The sequence below is a fragment of the Stomoxys calcitrans genome, chromosome 3, assembly GCF_963082655.1.
Source record: "Stomoxys calcitrans chromosome 3, idStoCalc2.1, whole genome shotgun sequence".
NCBI classification, from domain to species: Eukaryota; Metazoa; Arthropoda; class Insecta; order Diptera; family Muscidae; genus Stomoxys; species Stomoxys calcitrans.
The window spans coordinates 52,496,183-52,523,249 of NC_081554.1; the positions used below are offsets into that span (position 1 = coordinate 52,496,183).

The 27,067-nt window shown below is 41.0% G+C and overlaps 1 protein-coding gene across 9 annotated transcripts in view; it reads right to left on the reverse strand.

Annotated features, from left to right (window-relative positions):
* Positions 1-821: 821 nt before the first annotated feature.
* LOC106082456 (uncharacterized) overlaps positions 822-27,067 on the reverse strand; it is a 109,697-nt gene continuing 83,451 nt past the window's right edge. For 6 of the 9 annotated variants that reach the window (XM_059364913.1, XM_059364912.1, XM_059364911.1 and 3 more), the window contains 10 exons: positions 11,773-11,835; positions 11,567-11,705; positions 11,388-11,499; positions 10,320-10,628; positions 9,477-9,683; positions 9,292-9,411; positions 2,912-3,055; positions 1,955-2,487; positions 1,810-1,886; positions 822-1,733 (listed from right to left, as the gene is read on the reverse strand). In XM_059364913.1, coding sequence (XP_059220896.1) covers positions 1,621-1,733; positions 1,810-1,886; positions 1,955-2,487; positions 2,912-3,055; positions 9,292-9,411; positions 9,477-9,683; positions 10,320-10,628; positions 11,388-11,499; positions 11,567-11,705; positions 11,773-11,835 — 1,817 coding nt within the window. In that variant the 3' untranslated portion in view covers positions 822-1,620. The remainder of the gene's footprint in view (positions 1,734-1,809; positions 1,887-1,954; positions 2,488-2,911; positions 3,056-9,291; positions 9,412-9,476; positions 9,684-10,319; positions 10,629-11,387; positions 11,500-11,566; positions 11,706-11,772; positions 11,836-27,067) is intronic. The other 3 variants (XM_059364916.1, XM_059364917.1, XM_059364915.1) reach the window with 3 other exon arrangements.

Consider the following 27,067-nt stretch of genomic DNA (forward strand, 5'->3'; position numbering starts at 1 on the left):
AAAATGCAAATTTTGCCCGTTAACATTCAACTTAGGTAACAGTCCGATTCAAGTTTTAAGCTCAATAATAAGGGGCCTCCTTTTTTATAGCCGAGTCCGAACGGTGTACCTCTCGAATCCTGGCGAGACCATCAGAAAAAATTTTTCAACGGTGGTTTTCCCCTCCTTATGCTGGCAACATTTGTGAGGTACTATGCCATGTAAAACTTCTATCCAAAGAGGAGTCGCTCTTTGGATAGAATTACATGGCATAGCACCTCACAAATGTTGCCCGCATTAGGAGAGGAAAACCATCGTTGAAAATTTTTTTCTGATGGTCTTGCCATGATTCGAACCCAGGCGTTCATCGTCATAGGCGGAAATGCTAACCTCTGCGCTACGGTAGCCTCCAAAGGTGCATGTTTTACTCTGAAACTTGACAAAGAGGCTTGTTTTAAGCCTATCTGTGTTTGTGCTGAGTATGGCTAAGATCGGACCATATATGCTTAAAACCTTCATATTTCAATAGAGCTCTTATGGGTTCATAAATGGTGCATTTATCATCGGATTTTGACTAAATGTGGTTAATATTGGGTTGCCTAAAAAGTAATTGCGGATTTTTTAAAAGAAAGTAAATGCATTTTTAATAAAACTTAGAATGAACTTTAATCAAATATACTTTTTTTACACTTTTTTTTCTAAAGCAAGCTAAAAGTAACAGCTGATAACTGACAGAAGAAAGAATGCAATTACAGAGTTACAAGCTGTGAAAAAATTTGTCAATGCCGACTATATGAAAAATCCGCAATTACTTTTTGGGCAACCCAATATATATATATACATTCGAGGTGGTGGGGATCCACAGTTCAGCCGGACCGAACTTATTCCCTTGTTTTACTTGTTTTTGATTATTTTTCAATATTAATTTATTTCCAAGCTTATATCATAGGAAAAAAATGTATAAGTATTTGAATGCAAGTACCATAAATAGAAATAGATCATAGAAAATACCCTTAAATATTTAATACTTAAGTTTTGATTGTAAATTATGATACATACATACATGTACGCAGTAAGTAAGTAATGCAATCGATACATATGGGTACATACATACATATATAATAGTTATCTAGATATAATTTAGAAAATTTCATTCTATAAATTAATATATGGTATATCTATGCGTATATGGTGTATGTGGGCGAGCGAATTACCCAAACTATAAAATGGAATATTAAAAAACAGTTCTACTAAAAATCAGTTTCTTTCATATATTCTTTTGATATTCAAATATTTCAGCAATTTCAGCTATCTAGGGCAACGGTAGACGAATAAGCCAAAGTGGGGGAGAACAAGGTTTCCATAGTGGTTAGGGGTGCTCTCTAAGTCTTTGGGTAGGATAAAAAGTCTTCTGGTAGTTTAGCAAGGTGGTGTGCAAATTGGTATGCCTCTCCTCTCCTTTCTTTTCCTTTCCTTTCTTATTGGAAACCATGACTTAGTTTATGTGTTTCTCCTTATTTTTCTGTCGTATCTAATAAATCTGCAACAGTTTTTGCAATAACAATTTATTTGTCATGGACTTTGCTCTCTTTACGTTTTGCTGCATCCATAATTGTGATCATCACTTTTTATTCCTTAAATTTACTGATGGGTACATTTATTGTCCTTGGATTTCTTTTTACGATCTTCACTTGAATTTGATCTTCGTGTACCCTGAATTGGCATGTAAGGAGGTGTGGGGCTAGAGTTTTGATCTGTAATAATAAGCAAAACAATGATTAGTACTTAAAATTTCTTGATCCGCTGACTACAAATGCTATACATATATACCAAAGGCTTGAGTTTTGGAATTGGAGCTATGACGAGAATTCATGGAGTCATGAGAGTGTATGGAAAAGTTTTCCGATCTGTAAAAAGACAGAAATATAAAAAAAAAATTCTTGGCTTCTAACTCTGAGGCACTTTTAACCCTCACCTGGTCATGGAATTTTGTGAATATGCCCCAACACCCGCACTACCCACTGTCAATCCATTTTCCGCACACACATTCATGGAAGCTGGCCTCAAATTCGCGTTACTATTGTTGGCAACGCTGTGACCAGGACGGCAACTATCGACGGGTAGTGTGTAGATATCATCCTCTCTGGCTAGACTAGCATGTCTAGCCTGTTGACTGACTAAATCTCTTTGCAGGCTGCCATTTGTTAGGCATCCATTTTGTGTGCGTTGTTGGCTGTGTTTAAGAACGTCTATGGGATTAGAGTAGGCATCCAAATCCAAGGGATCTTCATGGTCTGCATGATATTGTTGGCCCTCAATGGCTGACAGTTGGCTGTGTCGCGACGAGGAGCTGTTTGAAGTGAGCATACCATTCTCATGGGCCATAAGGGGCAAATGACCATTAGCGGATGGTAAAGGTTGACTGTGTGGCATTGTGGTTGGTTCCTTGGCTTGTTGGCTTTTACGTTGTCTAGCTTTTTCTTTGGCACGTTTAGCTTTGGCTTTTTCCTAAAACATAAAAAGGGGAATGGATAAGTTAAAAAGTCATTCCTAAATGAAAGTTTCCTGAAAACAAGGTCAACAGACTATAAACGAGTTTTCAAAGTTTTGTGTTTCCAGAGAAAAGGAAAAATGTAAGGTAAATGTATGGTCACATATATTTCCACCCATGGCTACGAAATCTGACTCTCGGGTCGTTGTCGAAATCGGAGTATTGAGCCGGAGTCGGGCAAGCGTGCTTAAATCCCAACCAAACTCCGACTCCGGTTCAATATTCTTACCCTGGCCTCAAAACCTCGATTATGGTCGATTCCGCAGCGCTGTTACCCCCCTACTCACTACCTAAAGTGAGAAGTGCAATGGTGGAAGTATGATTTTTTGAGTTTGAAACGTTTTATTGGAAATTTTCGATAACAACTCAATATTAACCAACCCATATTCTTTTTGTTGTTGTCATACGTGGTAATATTCCCTTGAAAGCTTCAATTCGTAAACATGCAAAGGCACGCGAAAAATTACATCCATGGCGTATGGTTACAACGCCAGGTCTTAATATATCCCAAGTAGTAAAATCCATCTTATGTTAAAGTTGTTTTAAGGCAGTGCAGAGGAGCAGAGATAAAGAGAGAGAGGAAAATTGAGAGAGGAGTTTAACAAGTTAGTATTATAGATTTAGTAAAGAGTGAGAATAGTGACTTAGACGTGAGAGAATTCTAGCACATAATGAAAGAAATGATAACGTGTATGACCAAGCAACAACGATAGCTCACTAAGAGAGAGAGAGAGAGAGAGAGAGAGAGAGAGAGTGAGATGGTGTGAGAGAACTATTGACACCTGACGAGGGGCTTTATGTATATGTATGTATAAAATATGTAAAAATATGTGTAAAATATGTGGTGATTGGTTAAGATTAGTACACCATAAGTCGCACAAAGCTTATTCTAATAAAATTCTAATAAATCCGAAATATTTTCGAAAAGTTGAATTTTGTTGCATAGTGTAACCAAAGCAATGCTGATTTATCGGAGTTTGGCCGAACCAAACTTTGCATACCCACCGTCTAGGATATACATAAACCACATTTTATCAAAATCCGGTGAAAAATTCACAATTCATAAACTTATAGCAGCTTTAAAGAAGTATAGAACATGGAAGCAAACTCTATACCGACGTCGAGAGGTCTAACTTAACTCACAGTTCAGCGAAATAATTGAACAATAAATAGACTTTATATGGGTTCAAGACTGTAAATCGGGAGTTCGGTCTGTATGGCAACTATTGCCAAACTTAGTCCGATTATGTTGTTGAAGTAGTGCGTTGTGGTCTATCTTTCGTCTGTGTGATTCTGTCGAATATCCACATCCAGGAACACTGTAACTAGGGTGAGGTGCATCTAGAGAGATCTGGGTCTGAGACGGGTGGCTGGGCAGCTAAACAGGTGACGTGTGGTCCCCGGTCACAATCGGGACACACATCCTGCACGTTGACATCAATCTTTGCCCTGAAGGAGTTGAGGCTGCCGCATCTGCAGGATCGTAATTGAACCAGAACTACTCTGGTTTGCCGGAGGAGACCAATTTCTTTAGGTGCAATGGGAGGCGATCTCCAAAGACCACATACACCCGGTAACTATTAACCGCATCTGCTACTGTGTCTGCATGAATGTTGTCTAGATCCGCTTGATATGTCGCTACATCTAGAGGTTCTCTCTTGTAACGCTGAACCTTTTACTCTAGATCATGTAGGGTTGCCCAAAAAGTAATTGCGGATTTTTAAAAGAAAGTAAATGCATTTTTTGTAAAACTTAGAATGAACTTTAATCAAATATACTTTTTTACACTTTTTTTCTAAAGCAAGCTAAAAGTAACAGCTGATAACTGACAGAAGAAAGAATGCAATAACAGAGTCACAAGCTGTGAAAAAATTTGCCAACGCCGACTATATGAAAAATCCGCAATTACTTTTTGGGCAACCCAATATTAACGGCATCTGCTGCTGTGTCTGCATGAATGTTGTCTAGATCCGCTTGATATATCGCTTCATCTAGAGGTTCTCTCTTGTAACGCTGAACCTTTTACTCTAGATCATGTAGATCGACCTTAGGGCTTCTGGGCGTTGGATACCTATCAACAAGTTTATGATTTAGATGGACCCTGCGATAACAATCCAGAAGGTATTGCTTAGACAGCATGTAGTTATGTATTTGCACGGGTAGTATCTTTGTCTCCCGTTGGAGGTGGTCCACATGAGAACTGAGGAGACAGCCCCTCGCAGTTCGAAGAGAGGCATTCTGAGAGATCTTAATATTATTGCACAGTGTGTCTCATAGCTGACGAGACCACACTGGCGCTGCATAATATACCACAGACCAGCCATTTGATTTGTGTGTGGTCAACAAGGTTCCTTTGTCAGCATCCAAAGTGCTGCCGGCAAGTGACTTGAGGACCGTTTTTATACCCTCCACCATAGGATGGGGGGTACACTAATTTCGTCATTCTGTTTGTAACTACTCGAAATATTCGTCTGAGACCCCATAAAATATATATATTCTTGATCGTCGCGACATTTTATGTCGATCTAGCCATGTCCGTCCGTCTGTCCGTCCGTCCGTCTGTCCGTCTGTCCGTCCGTCTGTCTGTCGAAAGCACGCTAACTTCCGAAGGAGTAAAGCTAGCGGCTTGAAATTTTGCACAAATACTTGTTATTAGTGTAGGTCGGTTGGTATTGTAAATGGGCCATATCGGTCTATGTTTTGATATAGCTGCCATATAAACCGATCTTGGGTCTTGACTACTTGAGCCTCTAGTGTGCGCAATTCTTATCCGATTGGAATGAAATTCTGCACGACGTGTTTTGCTATGATATCCCATAACTGTGCCAAGTATGGTTCACATCGGCCCATAACCTGATATAGCTGTCTTATAAACCGATCTTGGGTTTTGACTTCTTCTAACAACTTAGCTTAGTATGGTCCAATTCGGTCCATTACCTGGTATAGCTGTCATATAAACCGATCTTGGGTCTTGACTTCTTGAGCCTCTAGAGTGCGCAAATCTTATCCGATTAGAATGCAATTTTGCACCACGTGTTTTGTTATGATATCCAACAACTGTGCCAAGTATGGTTCAAATCGGTCCATAATCTGATGTAGCTGCCATATAAACCGATCTTGGGTCTTGACTTCTTTGGCCTCTAGAGAGCGCAATTCTTATCCGATTTGCCTGAAATTTTGTACGATGGATACTCTCATGACCATCAACATACGTGTTTATTATGGTCTGAATCGGTCTATAGCCCGATACAGCTCCTATATAAATCGATCTCTCTATTTTACTTTTTGAGCACCCAAAGGGCGCAATTCTTATTCGAATTGGCTGACATTTTACACAGGTCTCCAACATATAATTTAATTGTGGTCTAAACCGGATCATATGTTGATATCGGTCTAATAGCAGAGCAAATCTTTTCTTATATCATTTTTTGCCTAAGAAGAGATGCCGGGAAAATAACTGACAAATGCGCTCCATGGTGGAGGGTATATAAGATTCGGCCCGGCCGCTTTATGGTCAATGTCGTTTCTCCATGGACTATAACATTCAGCTCATTATTCACCTTACACGTATCTGTAATAAATGGGGCTGAATATTTGATGGCAAGTATATTCAAATATCTTGCAGCGAAATAAGCGGCAAGTTCGTTAAGGTAGACCTTTAACCTATCGCAAATGTCAACTATGGCAGGAGGGCCTGATGCCATGATCCTACAATCGTCCACTTATGATACGATCTCTATGCCGTCTGGGGAGGTTAAAATGGAGGATATGTAGAGGTTTAACAGTGTCAGTATCGCGCTGCATTGGGGAACTCCCTGTTTCACTCTACTATGTTTCGATTTCTTATCCCTAAATTCCACAAATGACGAGTGACCACACAGATAATTCGCGACCCAGCGTTACAGGCCTGGATGGATGTATTGGCGATGTCCTCAAATATTTTGGCATGACTGACCATGTCGAATGCCTTTGGTCCAGTGCCACGAGAACCGTCCTCCTTGGACTAGCAGTGTGTTGTACACTTAGGCGGCAGCCCTTGCCGATGAAGGACTCCATCGGGTCAATCCGGTACGTATAACCGGCTGCCATGGAATTGACATCTTTCTTGTGCTTCACCATTGTGAATGGTGCATATTGGCTATTTTTCTCTGGGAAAAAGATGTACAATGCGTCAACAAGAAAGAACCTTTTGTCATGTTTGACGAAAGGTAATTATAATTTAACTGTAATTGAAGTTTGGGCTCTATTCTATTCTGCAGGGGTGTTGACTATCAGCGACAGACTATGTGCATGGCCTGTATTTTCATGTTGACGGATTGGACGTCGTTTTCCCAAAATGGCGCTCCAGGCTTATCCTGAACCTTGTGTATCGGTGCAGGAATCTTCATTGAGTCCTTAGAAGTTGGGAAGTCATAGGCGCTTTCTTACAGCTGTAGCGTTTTTCAGGCGGAGGTCCTAAAGGCCTTGGAGACGACAACGATGCCGCAGCGGCTACACGATCGGACTATAATGATAACCGTGGACAGTCAAACAGAAGAGTGATTTCTAAGTCCACAGAGATCATATACGGACTCCAACTTGCATGAGATAAATATGTCCCTTCCATGTTCGATAAAGACGCTAAAGTAAAGTAATCCATACTCTAGGTCCATGCCCCATGAGTCTTTGTTGACAGGTCTCAATGAAGAAAGCTCAATATTAAACGTTTTTTGTGCACAATAAGTGCGATCATGAAAATGATGTCACAGTACCGCAGATGTTAGCATGTTTGGCTATGACGCCGAACGCCTGCGTGAGAACAATAGATACTCGGGACAATATTACATTCAAAAACAAGTAAAAGTGTGCTAAGTTCGGCCGGGCCGAATCTTATATACCCTCCACCATGGAGCGCATTTGTCGAGTTCTTTTCCCGACATCTCTTCTTAGACAAAAAATGATAGAAGAAAAGATTTGCTCTGCTATTGGAGCGATATCAAGATATGATCCGGTTTAGACCACAATTAAATTATATGTTGGAGACCTGTGTAAAATGTCAGTCAATTCGAATAAGAATTGCGCCCTTTGGGGGCTCAAGAAGTAAAATAGAGAGATCGATTTATATGGGAGCTGTATCGGGCTATCAACTGATTCAGACCATAATAAACACGTATGTTGATGGTCATGAGAGGATCCGTTGTACAAAATTTCAGGCAAATCGGATAATAATTGCGACCTCCAGAGGCCCAAGAAGTCAAGATCCCAGATCGGTTTATATGGCAACTATATCAGGTTATGAACCGAATTGAACCAAACTTAGCACAGTTATTGGATATCATAACAAAACACGTCGTGCAAAATTTCATTCTAATCGGGTAAGAATTGCGCTCTCTAGAGGCTCAAGAAGTCAAGACCCAAGATCGGTTTATAGGACAGCCATACCAGGTTATGGACCGATTTGAACCATACTGAGCACAGTTGTTAGAAGTGATACTTAAACACTATGTGCAAAATTTCAGTCAAATCGGATGAGAATTGCGCCCTCTAGAGGCTCAAGAAGTCAAGACCCAAGATCGGTTTATATGGCAGCTATATCAAAACATGGACCGATATGACCCATTTACAATACCAACCGACCTACACTAATAAAAAGTATTTGTGCAAAATTTCAAATTCCTTCGGAAGTTAGCGTGCTTTCGACAGACGGACGGACGGACATGGCTAGATCGACATAAAATGTCGCGACGATCAAGAATATATATACTTTATGGGGTCTCAGACGAATATTTCGAGTAGTTACAAACAGAATGACGAAATTAGTATACCCCCCATCCTATGGTGGAGGGTATAAAAATATCTTTAGTAGTAGAGCTCCAATCTCATATTCAAGGCTGAGTACAAGTTTCTGTGGGTCGCCCACTCCCATAAAACAACCGATTGGGACAATAAGGGATCAAATAAAAGGTCTGTACAAATGAAAGTAGAATCCAAATCTTACATCTAAATTTGGGGTACAGTTGATGCAGGAAGGACCAATATGGTAATGCAAATTACAAATTTGCCCTTGAACATTCCATTAAGGATCAGGGGCAAACTTCTCCCATATCATTGAGTGCTGTCCGATTCAAGTTTAAGCTCAATGATAAGGAACCTCCTTTTTATAGCCGAGTCCGAACGGCGTGCCGCAGTACAAATCCTCTTTGAGGAGAAGTTTTTGCATGGCACAGTACCTCACAAATGTCGCCCGCATTAGGAGGAGATAACCACCGCTGAAAAATTTGTCTGATGTTATCGTCAGATAGAGAGATAACTACCGCTGAAAAATTTATCTGATGTTATCGTCAGGATTCGAACCCAGACGTTCAGCGTCATCGGGGGACCTCTGCACTACGATGGCCTCCAACCGATGTGGTACGTAAACCAAATGTATTCTAAAGATCTGGTATAGACCCCAAGTTTGAAACCCCCTTAACAAAATGTGCAAGGAAGTCTTTATTATAAAAAGGCCATTTAAGGTTCTAGCGAGGCACGCCGTACAGCAAGTACTTCACATAATTTATACGGTCCTAAGTATACCCCCCATACTATAGTGGCGTAGTACTAGAATGATTTTCCAATGATTTGAAAATGAGAAAAATCTACTTAGAGTGCTAATTTAGTAGCGTTTAATGCTGAATGGTAGTCTCTTAAGAAGCAATGAAAAGTTACGGCTCAAAAATTCAGATAGCTCCATGGAATTTTCATGCCCAAATGACAGACTATTTTCAACAACGATCTCTTACCCTTTCTTGGAGCATTTTAGCAAGTTCTTTGTCTTGAGCTTCGATGGCCAGCATACGATCTCGTTCCTCCAGGGTCATGCCATCCTGTACCTCCAACTCCTGCAAGCGGCGAGCCAAAAGCTGTAACATAAGGGAAATATTTTAAGAAATTAAGGTTTACATTTGAATTGAATTTCAATGCTTACCTCATCCTTTTGCTCCTGCTTTAATTTGGCATTCATTTCTTTGATTTCGGCCATGGGCAAACCGATTTCCTTATAATCGCATGGATCCACATACAGTTCTATGTCATCGGCGTGCTCTTGCAAATGACGCTCCTTAACCCCTGTGGGTGGTGTTTGATTGGGGGTGGCATTTCCCACCAGACAGTCATATTTCTCTGGCGAGAGTTTCTGAAATTTATGATCATTCTTTAGAAGATTTTCATGGGAGGGTGACATTAGACGATTGATAGAAATTTTGCTAGCATTGTGCATATGGTGGTTGTGGTGGTGATGCGAGTGCGAGTGCGAGTGTGCTGGTGATGATGATGAGGCGCTATTGTGTGATTTGTGTGAATCAAGGGTATCCGTAGAGGATTTGTTCATATCGTAACGTCTAATGCTGTCTGCCACATCGGAATACTCAATAAGTTCCTCGACATCAGGATGTTGATGGGTGGGGGGCGTGGCTATTGCTGTTGTGGTTGTTGAGGGGGGTGGTGGGGTGTGCGCAAAGGCATGTGTGGGAGTGAGTGGTGTATGTGGACTGGTGGGTGTCAATGGTGGTGGCAATTGTTGCTGATAACTGGTGTTCATATTAAGCTGTGACTCAAGTACATGGCGTCTGGAGGCGGACGATGATGAGGACAATGAATTCAAAGGCGATGATGAGTCCACCACACCACCCTGGCGGTATGAAAATGATGGTGATGATGATGAACATGGTGACTGATTAGCTGGCGGTTGTTGGTATTGTTGTTGTTGATGGTGGTGTTGTTGGTGTTGTTGCATTAGCTGAGTTGGTGATCCCTGACTATCGCCACCTACCACTAGATTATTGTGGTTGAGGTTATGATTGTGGCTGTTTGTTGGCGATCTATGATGTTGCTGCAGCTGAGCCGTTGTTGCATGTAATGATAGACCAACATAACCACCATCCGCATTGGAAAAGTGATGCTGTTGCAATTGTATGGGAAACTGTGGACTGTTGGGATTACGATAGCCATTTGGTGGTGATATGGGTTGTTGATTGCTTTGTAACAATGTGGAACTTTTGGCTGGCCTAGGTGGTGGTACCTTATTTTTATCGCGTGCCGATGGTGGCGGCAACGCCGGTGGTAGATTCACATAAATAGCCTGCAAAGAGATATGTACATACATTTGGGTATACCGAAAAACAGAGTTATTTACAGAAAGAAACAACTAGAGAGTTAGACATGAGCAGAGGTCGCTGAAAATCTTCAAGATAGTTGAGGTATGAAAGATTATGAGATAGGGTTACAAGGGCGGTCCCGAAGTTAGCCAATATGATAGAAAAAACTCAAAAAACTGAAGAGAATTTAGATCTTTTTCTCAATGTTATCTCATTGACAGCTTTATAGGCTTGGTAAAAAATCGCCACGGTTGTTGAGTTGGTAACGAGTTCAGATTGACCGCGCGGGGAAGACATGTTTGATTCCCATCAGAAGCTTTGGTATGTTGTAAACTGAGGCCGCAGCCCTTGCCAATTAAGGGCTCAATCCCATGGCAGCCGGTTGTACGTACCGGATTGACCCGATGGAGTTATCCATCGGCAAGGGCTGCCGCCTCAGTGTACAACACACTGCTACAACAACACCATAAAGGGCTCCATCGGGTCAATTCGATACATACAACCGGCTGCCATGGGATTGAGAGGCTTTGGTCTGTCGCTACTGTGGTATCCCAACGAACTACCAATTGTCCAAGTAATTTTCCGAAACAGACTGCCACAGAAACCAAACTTAGTTGATACTATCGGCTAAGTTAGGCACCGCCCACGTATAGTTATGCCTTAATATTAAATATTGTTTAAAATTCCAGTGCTATGGTGCATTGAGTGCTTGATTAAACAAAAAACCGACAACTCATACTAACCTGCATGTCTTGAGCCAATTTTTCACTTTCGAGCTCTCTTAATCTTTGTTCCTGCAAATCTCTTTCCAATTTGTCGGTTATTTCTTTGGCCACTCGTTTATCATATTCCTCCCTAAAAGAGAAGATAATGTTAAAATTTTTAAGAAAATTTTCAATTATCTCCGATTTCTTTCACTTACTGCTCCTTTAGCCTACGCCTATAGGCTTCGGCTTGTTTTTCTGCTGTTTCTTTCTCTTTCAGCTGCTCTTGCAATGCTGTGGGGAAATCCTCTCTTACTACAGCATTGCGGGTGCGATTGCCTTTGTAAAAGTCTGTGACTAGAGAGAAGAAAAGTAGGCAATGACATTAGAAGAACTTATTGGGGGAGATGTTTTGGCTACTCACTCTCCTGTGATTGTAATTTATAGGCTAAAGCACCATCTTCTCGCACCAACCACTCCTTGCAAACTGAAATAAGAATGAAAAGAAGAAAAATTAGATAAATTGGGAAAATTTAATATAATGCTAATTGTTCGTGGCTAAAGTATCTACTACTGAAAATAGTTTTGCTCTTATAGGAACTCATGATACTGTCAGGAGTAACGTAGTCTTTAATACTAAGGCTAGAAGAAAACCTTGTCACGGTTACAATGTGCTACATAAGGATCGCTCAAGGAATGGAGGTGAGGGATTGGCCTTCGTTATACACCATTCCGTGCAGTATAGACCTATCTCGCCTGCGCTTGACGCTAGTGACCCATACATGGAATGTATGGGGGTAGCAGTCAGGTCTGGTACTGCCGAGATAGAGATATACAACGTATATATACCGCCAGTTGGTAGCTGTGTCCCGATTAACGGCCAGGCTTACAACCCCGACATAAGTGGGTTGCTATCTGGCCATAATCGTCTGGTTCGGGGGGATTTTAATGCGCATCACACGTCATGGCATTCTCCCCTAGGTAACGACCAGCGTGGCAGAGCAGATAGATAGCTCCACGTTTTGCACGGTGAATGAGGATGCCCCCACTAGGATTACGAGGACATCTCAATTGCATCCCCTGATCTCCTGAGTGACGTCTCCTGGCAAGCCGTCATCTATTTGGGGTCGGATCACCTCCCCATAATTCTCACCATCGACCGACCACCCGACTTCATAACCTTTGAGCGCCGGACGTTTATCAATTATAAGAAGGCCGATTGGACTGGCTTCAGAGAGTATACCAATTAGCGCTTCAGTGAACTGCCACTCCCCTCTGATGTGCTTCTGGCCGAGAGGAAATTCCGAGACATCATCAACGCAGCAGCCGCTCGCTTTATACCAGCCGGTCGAATACCCCAAGTGCGACCCAATTTCCCGGCGCAAGCAGTGGTACTCGCAGACGAGCGTGATAGGATTCAGCACACTGATTCCAGAATCAGCGAGCTGAATCTGGAAATAAACAGGGTAGTCAACGAACATAAGCGGAATTTGTGGCTAGAACACTTGGAGCAATGTAACTTAGGCACCGGTGCAGGCAAACTGTGGGCCACTGTTAAGTCACTCTCGAACCCCGGTAGACGGGACGACAGGACCTCAGTCACTTTTGGCGAGATAATCGTGACGGATCCGAAGAGATGCGCCAGGTTGTTCAACCGTCAATTTATTGTGCATCCGAAGAGAGACAGGGCAAGGAGGAGAGCCATTCGCCGTATTCGTGGTCTCCGAGCCGATGAACAGCCATCACAATTTACCGTAGGCGAAGTTACGAATGTCATCCGTGGCGCCAAATCTTCCAAGGCGTTGGGCCCCGACGGAATCTCTACATTGATGTTAAAGAATCTGGATTCACCTGGAGTTGAGTACCTTACTACTGTCCTCAACCTGTCATTGAACACTCTTATAGTTCCCGATGTCTGAAAATGGGCAGAGTGATCCCGCTACTGAAGCTTGGAAAAGACCCGAGTTTGGAGGAGTCGTACAGACCGATCTCCCTTCTCTCACCAGTGGCAAAGACGCTTGAAGCATTACTCCTCCCGAGCCTCGTAGGAGAATTTCCATTCGCCGAGCATCAACATGGATTTCGGAGACTGCACAGCACAACAACAGCTTTGCATGCCATCACCACACACATTGGCCTTGGCTTCAATCAACCCAGGCCATGTGATAGGACGAAGGCATTCGACACGGTCAGCCATGCCAAATTATTTGAGGACATCGCCAACACGTCCCTCCAGCCAGGCCTGAAACGCTGGGTCGCGAATTATCTGTGTGGTCGCCAGTCATTTGTGGAATTTAGGGATAAGAAATCGAAACACCGTAGAGTGAAACAGGGAGTTCCCCAAGGTGGGGTGATATCTCTGGCTCTGTTTAACCTCTACCTATCCTCCATTCCACCCCCTCCAGACGGCATAGAGATCGTATCATATGCGGACGATTGTACGATCATGGCATCAGGCCCCCCACCCATTGATGACATCTGCGATAGGTTGAACGTCTACCTCTACGAGCTTGCCTTATATTTCGCTGCAAGAAATCTGAAGATATTCGCCACCAAATCTTCAGCCACACTGTTCACTACAAATACGTGTGAGGTGAATACTGAGCTGACTGTGATGGTCGATGGAGAAATGATTCCGACCATCAAGTGTCCCAAAATACTTGGCGTCACATTTGACAGCTCTTACACTTTCTCCCCACATGCCACAGCAATCTGCAATAAAGTCAAAAGTAGAAACAAGGTTCTCAAGTCACTCGCTGACAGCACTTGGGGTGCAGACAAAGAAACCTTGTTGACCACGTACAGAGCAATTGGCCGGTCTGTGGTAAGTTATGCAGCGCCAGTGTGGTCTCGTCAACTTTGTGACACGCAGTGGAATAATATTCAGATCTGTCAGAATGCCGCCCTCCGAACTGCGACGGGCTGTCTCCTCAGTTCTCATGTGGACCACCTCCATCAGGAGACAAAGATCCTACCAGTGCGAAGACATAACTACATGCTGTCTAAGCAATACCTTTTGGGCTGTTATCGCAGAAACCATCCAAATCATCGTCTTGTGGATAGATACCCACCACCCAGAAGCCTTAAGCTAGATCTACACGATCTAGAGCGTGAGGTTCAGCGCTACAAGAGAGAACCTCTAGATCAAGCGGCATATCAAGCGGGTTTGGACAACATTCATGCAGACACGGTAGCAGACGCGGTAATTGGCTACCGGGTGAATGTAGTCCTTGGAGAACGACCGCCACCCATTGCATATATCGCGAGAGAGGTTTATATAGGAGCTAAATCGAACGTGCAAAATTTTAGCCAAATCAAATAACAATCGAGCTCTCAATAGAAGCTCAAGAAGTTCAATCGATAGATTGGTTTGTATGGGAGCTATCAAGTTATGGGCCATGGGCAAAATTTTCAGATCGGATAATAATTACGCCTTCTAGAGGCCGCAAAGAACGGGGCAGTATACCATAAGTCTTCTTGAGGGGATTTTTGGTTTGTGCCGACTGCGTGGCCAGAGGTTCGGGCAGTTTTCATTGCCAAGGCGGCGAAACCGGGTCACTCCCGGTCCAGGGACCTTAGGCCGATCAGTCTGAAGATACTTGAGAGACTGTTGGATGCGTACATAAGGGATCTTCACCAAAAATCTGTCAGCTGAAAGTGCCCTCCACGACATCGTGGATTTTATACAGGGTAACGTGGGGACAGACGACTGTACTTTGCCGGCTTCCTTGAATATAGAAGGTGCTCTTAATAAAGTGGAGTTGGGTTCCATTCTCTGGTTGATATGGGAAACTGGAATGATGTTATGCTCAAGGTAAGCATTAGCAATGTATCACTGGCTGAGGGTTCGGTGAGAAAGATTGTGACCAGGTGGACTCTTGTGGCTCTTGGTTATCAATGAGGTTCTCAGGTACTTCGAGAAGAAAAGAGTGATAGTGATTGGCCATGCTGATGATGTCGTCATTTTGAGTGGCGGTCGCCTTCTCTCTACTGGGGAGCTGGTGTTGTTCACGAGACAAAACTACATGCTGTCTAAATAATATTTTCTGGGCTATTATTACAGATACAATCCAAATCATCATCTAGCGGATAGGTATCCACCGCCCAGAAGCCGTAAGGTAGATTTACATGATTTAGAGCGTGAGGTTCAGCGCTACTAGACAACATTCATGCTGACACGGTAACAGATGCGGAGAACAGCTGCCGTGTGAATACGGTCCTTGGAGAACGACCGCCTCCCATTGCTTCTGAAGAAATTGACCAAAAAAAAAAATTAATTTTGCCCATGAACATTCCACTTAAGAACGGGGGCAAACTTCTCACATATCAATGAGTGCAGTCCGATTCAAGTTAAAGCTCAATGATAGGGGACCTCCTTTTTATAGCCGAGTCCGAACGGCGTGCCGCAGTGCGACGCCTCTTTGAAGAGAAGTTTTACATGGCATAATACCTCACAAATGTTGCCAGCATTTGGAGGGGAAAACCACCGCTGAAAATTTTTTCTGATGGTCTCGCCAGGATTCGAACCCAGGCCTATATCCAAACATAAACCGAAATGGCTTATTTACAATCCCAACTGACCTACACTAAAGGGAAGTATTTGTGCAAAATTTCAACCTCTAACTCTTCTTCTAAGAAATCAAGCGTGCTTTCCACAGACAGACATACAGAGGGACGGACATATGAGTCGTATGTGGGTTGTCTAAATGCGCTTTACTCATGTCGCAGCTCGGTGGGCAGGAGTTAGGGACATATGACGAGTATGGCACACTGGATTTACAATGCTGTGGTTCAGCCGATCCTCACCAATGGAGTCATGGTGTGGCACCGGGCTCTCGAGAAGGTGTGTCTTCGCAGTATGTTGTAAACCGATTTCCATGAAATTCCCCAGTAATGTTGAGAATTCAGAGAAAATCCTTCCTACCTAATTTCGACAGAATCGGTTAACAAATGACCAACAATTTATTGCATTATTACTACAAATCGGACGAACATATTGGGTTGCCCAAAAAGTAATTGCGGATTTTTCATATAGTCGGCGTTGACAAATTTTTTCACAGCTTGTGACTCTGTAATTGCATTCTTTCTTCTGTCAGTTATCAGCTGTTACTTTTAGCTTGCTTTAGAAAAAACGTGTAAAAAAAGTATATTTGATTAAAGTTCATCCTAAGTTTTATTAAAAATGCATTTACTTTCTTTTAAAAAATCCGCAATTACTTTTTGGGCAACCATATATATGGGAGCTATATCCAAATCTGAACCTAAACCGAAAAACATGCCTGTACCAGATTTTAAGTCGATCGGATGAAAATTGCGACCTGTACTTTGTACAAAATTTAACCTGGTCAGACGGACAGACAGATAGGCGGACATAGCCGAATGAGACAGTGATTCAGAGTCGATCGGTATACTTCTCAATGTGTGTATCGCTCATCCTTCTAATACCCTGTACCGCAGTAGTGGTGTAGGGTATAAAAAAGCACACTGGGCCATCTGGACAATAAGCTGATCCTTCATTCTAGTGTTTTCATTTTTATGGTCAAATGAGCTCAATTCTCTTTCCTCTTGGAGAAATGACGTAAAGTTATAAACTGATTTAATTGCTGTTAATTTTAAGCAGAATCCATGGTGGTGGGTAACCCATTTTTAATTGGTTTTTGCTTAGGCAAATTGTAAAATACACAAAAAAAATTAAAAAATATTAAAAACAATAAAAATAAATATTTCAATCAACAATCCAACCGTTCATAGAAATGCACCGCTCATACTTCAAAGTGTGTTAAATTGACAATGACACAGTTATCAGCCGCTTGATCATCATAAGAACATATTACAATTACTAATGAATGACATGCTCCATCAGAATTAGATAAAAACCACAATTAAATGTGGCTTTTATTTATTTCCCAAGACATTCAGTAGATAGAAATTCTCATCTCCCTTTTATCTAAATATGACAGTAATCCCCCTTTACCCTAAATAAGACAAGGGTAGTTGTGAATATTTCATAACCATAAAGCCACTAACAAAAATAATCTTTCCGAAGAGGCCAAGGCTTATAGGCAATAAATGAGGTACTTGTTTTGAGACTGGATAAATTCTGGAAATATGACCATAGCAGTGGCAGCAGACGGTCCAATTGTCAAGCGATCATTAATATTCATTAGAAATGCTAATTTATTTCGATTAGTGAAGAAATGAGAAGAGGGACCAACTACAGCAAATTAATTTGAATTGGGACGAATGAAATTGAATACAAAACACCCAAAATGTCTGGAAAACAAAAACGAAAAAAATGTGGAAAATGCCCAATTTTTACCTAAAATTGATGGAACTTAAGAGCTATAAGCAGATCATGAGTTAAGCCAGCAATGTGTAAGAGGCAATGTTACAATGTACTTAAGACCATGAATAACGTGTAGTTGCCAGATTGGTAAAGTTTAAATCAAATTTTCAATATAGGATTTTATTTTCCCAAAAAGATCCTATTAACATTTAGATGTCAAAGAAAATACCAAAAAATTAGGACATCGATAAATTTGCCCATGAAACAGCAGAGTTACTTCTCTCATACAAAGTTACTTCTCTCTATATGGATGGTTCCAAATTTCTCTCATACACCTGCAAGAGAGCCATTGGCCAAAGTTTGAGGTTTAAACCGCGTGTCTGGCATTGGGTATATACTGCAGTTTTCAGACCTTTAATGCTATATGGTGTTGTGGTCTGGTGGACGATGCTTCAAAAGTCCACCTACTGTTTAATACTCAAACGGATCCAAAGGATGGCTTGTTTGTGCATCACAGCCGCATTGAGGACGACATCATCTAATGCACTGAATTTAATGCTACATCTAATGCCTCTGGAAATTGTGGCTAGACAAATTGTTGCGAACACTGCTGTGAGGTTAAGGAAGCTTTCTCTTTGGTCATGTGGCGGCTACGGACACTGTGTTATCCTTGATACAATGTCTGATGTTCCAGGCAGTATGGATTACCTGAATCGCATTTAGACAAAAATTACTATACCAAAATTCCTGATAGAACCGATTGCAACTACGATATCCCTGGTAAATAAAGTTACATAGACTTCTTTATGGATGGTTCCAAACTAGACAACCAGGTGGGCTTTGGGGTGTACTCTTATGATCTAGAACTGGTCGTACTGCAGTCTGTATCAAGCAGAGATCATTGCAATTCAAGAAATGGTGGAAAGGCTAAATTATAATGTCATTACGACGATTGGCATAAAAATCTTCTCAGACAGTCAAGCAACAAAAACCCCCCTCGATAGTCGAGGGCGGCCCTTTGGATACCGGCCACAGAGATATCCCTGGGAATTATAAAACGGACGAGCTTTCAAGACTAGGAACTACTCTACACATTTCCGTGATACTGGAATCTGTGGGTATGCCTCTAGCAAAATGTAAGCTATGTTTTCAGGACTAGGCACGAAGAACAACGAATATAGATGGTCACAAAGAGGGGGCTTTGAGCATTCCAAAACTATGTGGCCTACTCTAGACTTGAAGATGTCTACCACTTTGCTGTCACTGGCTAGAACAGAGATCTCAGTCATTGAGTCCGTCACGACTGGTCGCTGCATAATCGGAAAATATGCTGATAGACTGAAGGTGCCAGCAACGACTTTTGCAGAAGCTGTGAGGACATCGAAAAAGAAGAGACTATAGAACACCTTCTGTGTGTGTGTTCCGCACTAGCAGTCAGAAGGAATATGGCCTAATCTAGACTTGAAGAAGTCTACTGCTTTCTTGTCACTGACTAGAACAGACGTCTCAGTCATTGTGTCCGTCATGATAGGTCACTGTCGAATCAGAAAACATGCTGACAGACTGAAGGTTGCCAGCAACGATTTTGCAGAAACTGTGAGAACATTGAAGAAGAAGAGACTATAGAACACCTTCTGTGTGTGTGTCCCGCACTAGCAGTCAGAAGGAGTTCCACATTGAATTGAGAACCTGTCTGATTTAGTGGATGTGAACATTCGCAAGTTGTTGGGCTTTTTAAAGCGATCTGGATGGTTCAACGATAGGAACTAGAAGGAATCTTCCTTCTTTTGTTCCTGTGGTATCACAATAGACAAAAACGTGTGAGTCTGATGGCAGACTGCCACTTAAACCTAACCTAACCTACTTCTCTCATATGAATGAGTGCTGTCGGATTCATGTTCTTAAGCTCAATGATAAGGAACTTCCTTTTTATTAGCGACTTCGAACGGAGCGATACCACTTAGGATTTAAGTTTTACACGGTTCGGCTAAATACCTTACCAATTGGGCCAGAATTAGTGAAAGGATAACCGCAGACACCATTTGTTCTAATTTTCTCACCACAATTGCCTACTGAAGACCCTACAGTACTTACCATCAAATTGGGACTTTCAAATCATCTCTCTCTCTATTCTAAAACTATGGCGGTGTACCAAATTTTATAAAAACCTCCAGTTTTCAGTACAAATATAGCCCTCGGAGGAGACCTCAACTCAATTCATATCTTTGAAAAAATAATCCCCTCATCTGGCAACTCCAATATTTAACATCCCTATTGTCTTATGCCACACACAAAAGAAATCTCAATTGTTTTGTTTGTTAAAAAAAATTGTTGTTGCTGTCGATCTATCACAAGAACACAAACTGTGTTCCAGTGGAAACAATTGATTAGCACCCAGCGTATGGTCGATGAACCAGAATTGTAAAGCCTTAGTTTTAGCTGTATGTAAAAACGACGTACGGACCCTTTAAACACTTACTTATGGCTTCGGTAATAAGAGACCGACCGACCACCTCTCAAGCGGGAATGGATTTTTTTCTTCTTTTCCAAAGACCAATTGATATGTGAAATACTTATGACAAATATTGACACAAAAGAAATTTAATATCCATGAAAGATTGAGCTATAATCCAATAGATGCAGTTTGAGAAATGAAAGAAAACCAGCTCACGCTTGATTGGGAGGAGGTCACGTTTTTTTTTCATTTTTGATTTGCATGACCAATAATGACAAATGCATTAGTGATGATGGTAACAGGGGAAGAACAAGATCATGTTGGTGGTCATCATCTTCATTTGTCCATTTGGACATGAATTGAGTTAAAGATCAGAGACCATCACACTTCACTGATGATGAGTCATTTCCCTTTACTCTTCACAAGTCATGGTAAAGTAAACAAGATTCATTTAAACCAATGCAGTAAACATTCATATACAATTCATTGTTTAACTGTAGTTCAGGTCTTAGATGCTATGTCTTATGGGGTTTGCTTAAATTCAGCCTTACTTTTTTAATTTGTGTTTTTCTCTCATAGCATAAGATTTCTGTTTCTCATAATTTTTGTATCATTTCCATAAAGAAAAAGGTAGTTTTAGTAACTTTTCAAAAAAGAAGAGATAGTTTAATTACGATTTATATGAAAAAAATGTAGTCTTAGCACCCTTGTCTTTGAAACAGGGTAGTTTTGGTACCCTTGTCTTTAAAAAAAGTGCAGTTTTAGTACCCTTGTCTTTGAAAAAGGGTAGTTGTAGTACCCCTGCGTTTGAAAAAGGCTTGTTTTAGCGCCCTTATCTTTAAAAAAGGGTACTTTTAGTACTGCTGCCTTTGAAAGTGGGTAGTTTAAGTAAAACTGTCGTTAAAAAATTGTAGTTTTAGTACCCCTGTCCTTGAAAAGGAGAAGTTTTAGTACCCTTTTAAGGGGGAGTGTAGTTTTTGTACCCTTGTGAGAAAGAGTAGTTTTTGTACCCTTGTCAGAAAGAGTAGTTTTATTACCCTCTCATGTTTGAAAGGGAAGTTTTAGTACCCTTTCATGTGGGAAAATGTAGCTGTAGTACCCTTTCCTGTGGGAGGGAGTATTTTTAGTACTCTTTTCTGTGTGAAAGTGTAGCTTTAGTACCCCGACCTGTAAAAGACGGTAGTTTTAGTAACCTTTCCTTGGGGAAAGTGTAGTTTTGCCATCCTTTCCTTGGGGAAAGGGTAGTTTTAGAACCCTTTCATCGAGGACAGGGTAGTTTTTGTACCCTTTTCTCGAAGAAAGGGTAGTTTTAGTACCCTTACCTTGGGGAAAAGGGAATTGTTTTGTACCGTTTCTTGTGGGAAAGGGTAGCTTTGGTAAACTTTCCTTTGGGAACGGGTACCTTTAGTGCCCTTTTCTTGGGGAAAGAGAAGTTTTAGTACCCTTTTCTTGAAGAAAGGGTAGTTTAAGTAACCTTTCTTTGGGGAAGAGGTAGTTTTAGTACCCTTTCCTTGGGGAAATTGTAGTGTTAGTACCCTTTACTTGGGAAAAGGGTAATTTAGTAAGCTTTCCTTAGGGAAGGGGTAATTTTAGTAATATTTCCTTAGGGAAAGGGTAGCTTTAATACCCTTTCTTTCCTTGGGGAAAGGGAAGTTTTTGTACCCCTTTCTTGGGGTAAGGGTAGTTTTAGTAAACTTTCCTTCAAGAAAGGATAGTCAAAGTACCCTTTTCATGGGAAAAAGGCTATTTTGGTGACCTTTCCTTGAGAAAATGGTAGTTTTAATACCCCTTCCTTGGGTAAAGGGTGGTTTTAGTACACTTTTCTTGGGGAAATGGTAGTTAAAGTACCCTTTGCTTTGTAAAGGATAGTTTTAATAACCTTTTCTTTGGGAAAGGGTAGTTTTAGTACTTTTTCCTGTGGGAAAGTGTATTTTTTGTACCCTTTCCTGTATGAAAGGGTAGTTTCAGTACCCTTTCCTTTAGGAAAGGGAAGCTTTAGTACCCTTTCTTGTGGTAAGGGGTAGTTTTAGTACCCTTTCTTTGGGGAAAGTTCAGTTTTAGACGCTTTCCTTGGGGAAATGGTAGTTTTAGTACCCATTCCTTGTGGAAAGGGTACATTCAGTAGCCTTTTCTTGGGAAAGGGTAGTTTTAGGACCATTTTCTTGGGAAAGGGGTAGTTTATGTGCCGTTATCTTAGAAAAATGGTAGTTTTAGTACCATTTCCCTGGGAAAAGGGTAGCGTATTAAAAGTATTAAGTTAAATATACCAAAATCAACCGTTCATTATCACATAAAAAGTCTTGGACTGGTGAAAAAGCTTGATATTTGGGTACCACATGTATTGAAAGAAATTCATTTAACAAACCGAATCAACGCTTGTGATATGCACCTTAAACGCAATGAATTCGATCCGTTTTTAAAACGAATCATAACTGGAGATGAAAAATGGATTGTTTACAACAACGTTAGTCGAAAACGATCATGGTCCAAGCATGGTGAACCAGCTCAAACCACTTCAAAGGCTGATATCCACCAAAAGAAGGTTATGCTGTCTGTTTGGTGGGATTGGAAGGGTGTGGTATATTTTGAGCTGCTTCTAAGGAACAAAACGATTAATTCCGATGTTTACTGTCAACAATTGGACAAATTGAATACAGCCATCAAGGAGAAGCGACCAGAATTGGTCAATCGTAAAGGTGTCATATTCCACCAGGACAACGCTAGACCGCACACATCTTTGGTCACTCGCCAAAAACTGAGTGAGCTTCGCTGGGAATTGTTGATGCATCCACCATATAGCTCTGACCTTGCACCATCAGACTACCATTTATTTCGATCTTTGCAGAACTCCTTAAATGGTAAAACTTTCGGCAATGATGAGGCTATAAAATCGCACTTGGTTCAGTTTTTTGCAGATAAAGGCCAGAAGTTCTATGAGCGTGGAATACTAAATTTGCCAGGATGATGGCAAAAGGTTATCGAACAAAATGGCAATTATATATTTGATTAAAGTTCATTCTAAGTTTTATTAAAAATGCATTTACTTTCTTTTAAAAAATCCGCAATTACCTTTTGGGCAACCCAATATTTACCTTTTCCTGTTTTAGTACCCAAGATTGTGGAAAATGGTAGTTTTAGTACCTTTGCCTCTGGAAATGGGTAGCTTTAGAAGTCTGGTCTCTGTAAATGGGTAGTTTTAGAACCCTTGCCTCTGGAAAAGGCTAAGTTTTGATACCCTTTCCTTAAGGAAAAGATAGATTTAGTACCCTTACCTCTGAGAATGGGTAAATTTTATGCAATTTCCTCTGAGAAAGGGTAAATTAAGTAGATAAGAGCCCTCCTTTTTATAGCTGAGTCCGAACGGCAGGTTGCTGTGCGACACCTCCTTGTGAAAAAGTTTTTACATGGCATAATACCTTATAAGTGTCGCCAGCATTAGGAGGAGATAACCACCGCTGGAAAATTATTTTTCCGATTTTCTCATCAGTATTCAAACCCAGGCGTTTAGCGTCATAGGCGGACATTTTAATAGCTGCGCTACTGCGATGCGAAAAAGTACATATAATACCCCAACCCAATTCCTGTGGAATTCCTAGCCATTATATTTCTGATTGAGCCTTCTGCTAGTGATTAGTTACCAGGAGCCACAAAAGAGGTGGTAAGACTCTACCTACGGCGTAACTTTGCCTTATTGAGCTTCTTGCTAGCGAAGAGTTGATGGTCCTGCCTTTCGTCCTGAAGCACTCAATTCAATGGGGTCCTTATGTTTAGCAGAAAGTGTTGACTAAAAACCTGTTGTATGTGTATCTATGTCACCAAGTAAAACCACCTAGCTCCTAGTTCCGGCCTACGTATTGAAGCTTACCACATCATAAGAGGCATTGATAACTGATCGAAATTTAGTATAAGCTGTTTAACAATTCAGTTTTCAAGGGGAAAGATGAGAGACTAATTGGCATATAGTCCTTGGGAAGAAGGTGGCTCGATTCTTCCGCCTTTGTATCACTCTTTCAGGAGTTTTTGCCAAGCCCATTGGCTATCGCCCACCTGGAGAGATATTTTAGTGGAAACCCCGTAGATAATACCTTCAAAAAATACCTTCAAATAAAACCTTCACACATTCGTTCCTAAATTAATTGAGAAATGAATTGAGGTGTCAAATTCTTCCTACTCGAGCCACTATCAATTGACAGATTTTTAGTGCAAGCATGCTGGTTGTAGGTTTCTAATATAGCAAGTATCCAATACTCTCTCCAGAGTCTTCAAGACGAAAGATAAATTGACTTATGGTCTTTGGGCAGGGATTGAGTGGCTCGATATTGCCGCCTAGGCCACAGAAATCATCTTATTCCTCCGCTATCCAGCCAGCACATAGTTCAGCAAAATAAAGCTCCTAAAAATCACATGTATAGTATGGGTGTAGGAGGGCACAAGGCCATCTGATCCCTATATTTAACTTCTTGTAACCCCACAGCCTATTTGTTGCTGACTATGCTTATAATAAAGGGTGATTTTTTTGAGGTTAGGATTTTCATGCATTAGTATTTGACAGATCACGTGGGATTTCAGACATGGTGTCAAAGAGAAAGATGCTCAGTATGCTTTGACATTTCATCATGAATAGACTTACTAACGAGCAACGCTTGCAAATCATTGAATTTTATTACCAAAATCAGTGTTCGGTTCGAAATTTTGACAAATTTTGTTCAGCGATGAGGCTCATTTCTGGTTGAATGGCTACGTAAATAAGCAAAATTGCCGCATTTGGAGTGAAGAGCAACCAGAAGCCGTTCAAGAACTGCCCATGCACTCGAAAAATGCACTGTTTGGTGTGGTTTGTACGCTGGTGGAATCATTGGACCGTATTTTTTCAAAGATGCTGTTGGACGCAACGTTACGGTGAATGAACACATTTCGAACCAAACACTGATTTTGGTAATAAAATTCAATGATTTGCAAGCGTTGCTCGTTAGTAAGTCTATTCACGATGAAATGTCAAAGCATACTGAGCATCTTTCTCTTTGACACCATGTCTGAAATCCCACGTGATCTGTCAAATACTAATGCATGAAAATCCTAACCTCAAAAAAATCACCCTTTACTTAAGTGCCTTAAACATGCAGCATGTCAATACTGATAAGCTGTCACTCCTTACGCATCCGTGCTTTTCTAAGCTTAAATCATAAGAAATATTTTTTTAAGTTATTACGATTCGAAAAGGAAAAATCTTTAAATTATTACTGCATTCCTTGGGCAGAACAAGCCCTTCTACGAATAGACAATAAAAAGTAAATGCTTCTCTTTAGGCATTTTCACACATATCAATGGCACTGCCACAAAAATTAAAGGTCGTTAAACACAAATTCCTCTTCAAACATAAATAATGACCAAATTCCCAAAACTAAGAACTCCCCGTTTATGAATTACCCATTTTTGTTTTCAAATAGGCAGTAGTGACACATCTAAAAGCTGTAAATAATAAAATAAATTTAATTACACCATTAGATGATACCCCACAAAAAAAAATGGAAAAACGCATATCTTGAACAACAAGACAATTATTGTCTTTATGCTATAAATGCAGCCCGAAACCCAGAGCCTCTGTGGTCCAATGTTTGGCACATTAGCTTTGCCACATACGATACTTTATTCAACCACCAAACCAGATAGACAAAGAGTTCAACGAAGGTTGTTGTTTTGTTGCTGCTGTTGGCAACTGCAATGAAACGACAACAATTTATGAACATCATAAAAACGATTTTAATGATCTCAAAACAAGAACTAGGCACACGGACAGAGAGAGAGAGAGATAGGGCCCTGAGAGGGAGGGATGAACATACAGATGTTGATTGTTCCTTGATTAAAATCATGAAAAACGAAATAAAAATGAAAACAATTCCAATAAATCGTTGGTATAAGAGGAAATTCACTATTGATTGTGGAACATACCCCCACAATGCGATATGCCAGTGGTTATGTGTAAAGAATGTGATGTGATGATGAAGGAAACAGTGGAGATCATATGCTGTAGTTAAATTGAATTAAGAATGGAAAAGGTTTCAATGTTGGAGGGGGCGAATAATGCCCAAATTTGAAGATTGCGTATTTGAAAAATGAACATAAGGACAGAAGAAAAAATCCCAGAAGGGCTTCGAGTTTTAAGGTCAAACTTTTTTTAGGGCCCTTCACACAGACTTATCCGAGATCTATGATAGATGAGTGGGCCGATGTATGCGAATTTGTGTTCGTACCTTCATAGTTTGCCAAAAACATAAATCAGATATTTACATTTGGGGTGAAGTACCTAGGGGAGACGCCCCACCCCAAAACCCCCAAAAACGGGCGTATAGTCCGAATGGTACAATATGGGACTTAAATGCAAGATAAACTGTAAACTTTTGTATTAGTTACGTATTCTACTCTTAAATAACTTTCGATTGAGTCCTATATTGTCATGTTCGGTTTGTATGTCCATTTGGGTCATAATTTTGGGGTGGGGAGGCCGCCCCTTGGATTTGACCCTAAATTGTTATATAAGTTTCGTGTTTGACTTCCAATTACCTTTCATTTCGTATCAATATTGCTCCATCGGTAAACATGTCCGTTTGAGTGGGTTTTAGGGGTGGGGTGGGCCCCCGACACGTGAGGTCGAATATTATATGAAGATCACACTCTACTCTTAAATACCTCATCATCATTTGATACCCATATTGTCCCAATCGGTAAACATGTCCGTTTAAGTGTGTTTAAGGGTAGGCTGTCCCCCATGGTTATTTGACTCCAAAGTTGTATACCAATTTTGTGTTTTTGTGATCGCGGAGATCAGGCGTTTCTTAAATTGGTGCAGTGCCCCCCCCCCCCCCCCCATCGCGGATATGACAAAATGAAGTTCCCTATTTTCAGAGGGGACCAAACTGCACCATTTGTAAAAATTTCATGAAAATTGGTTTGGCCAATTTTGAGTTAATTCGGAGCAAA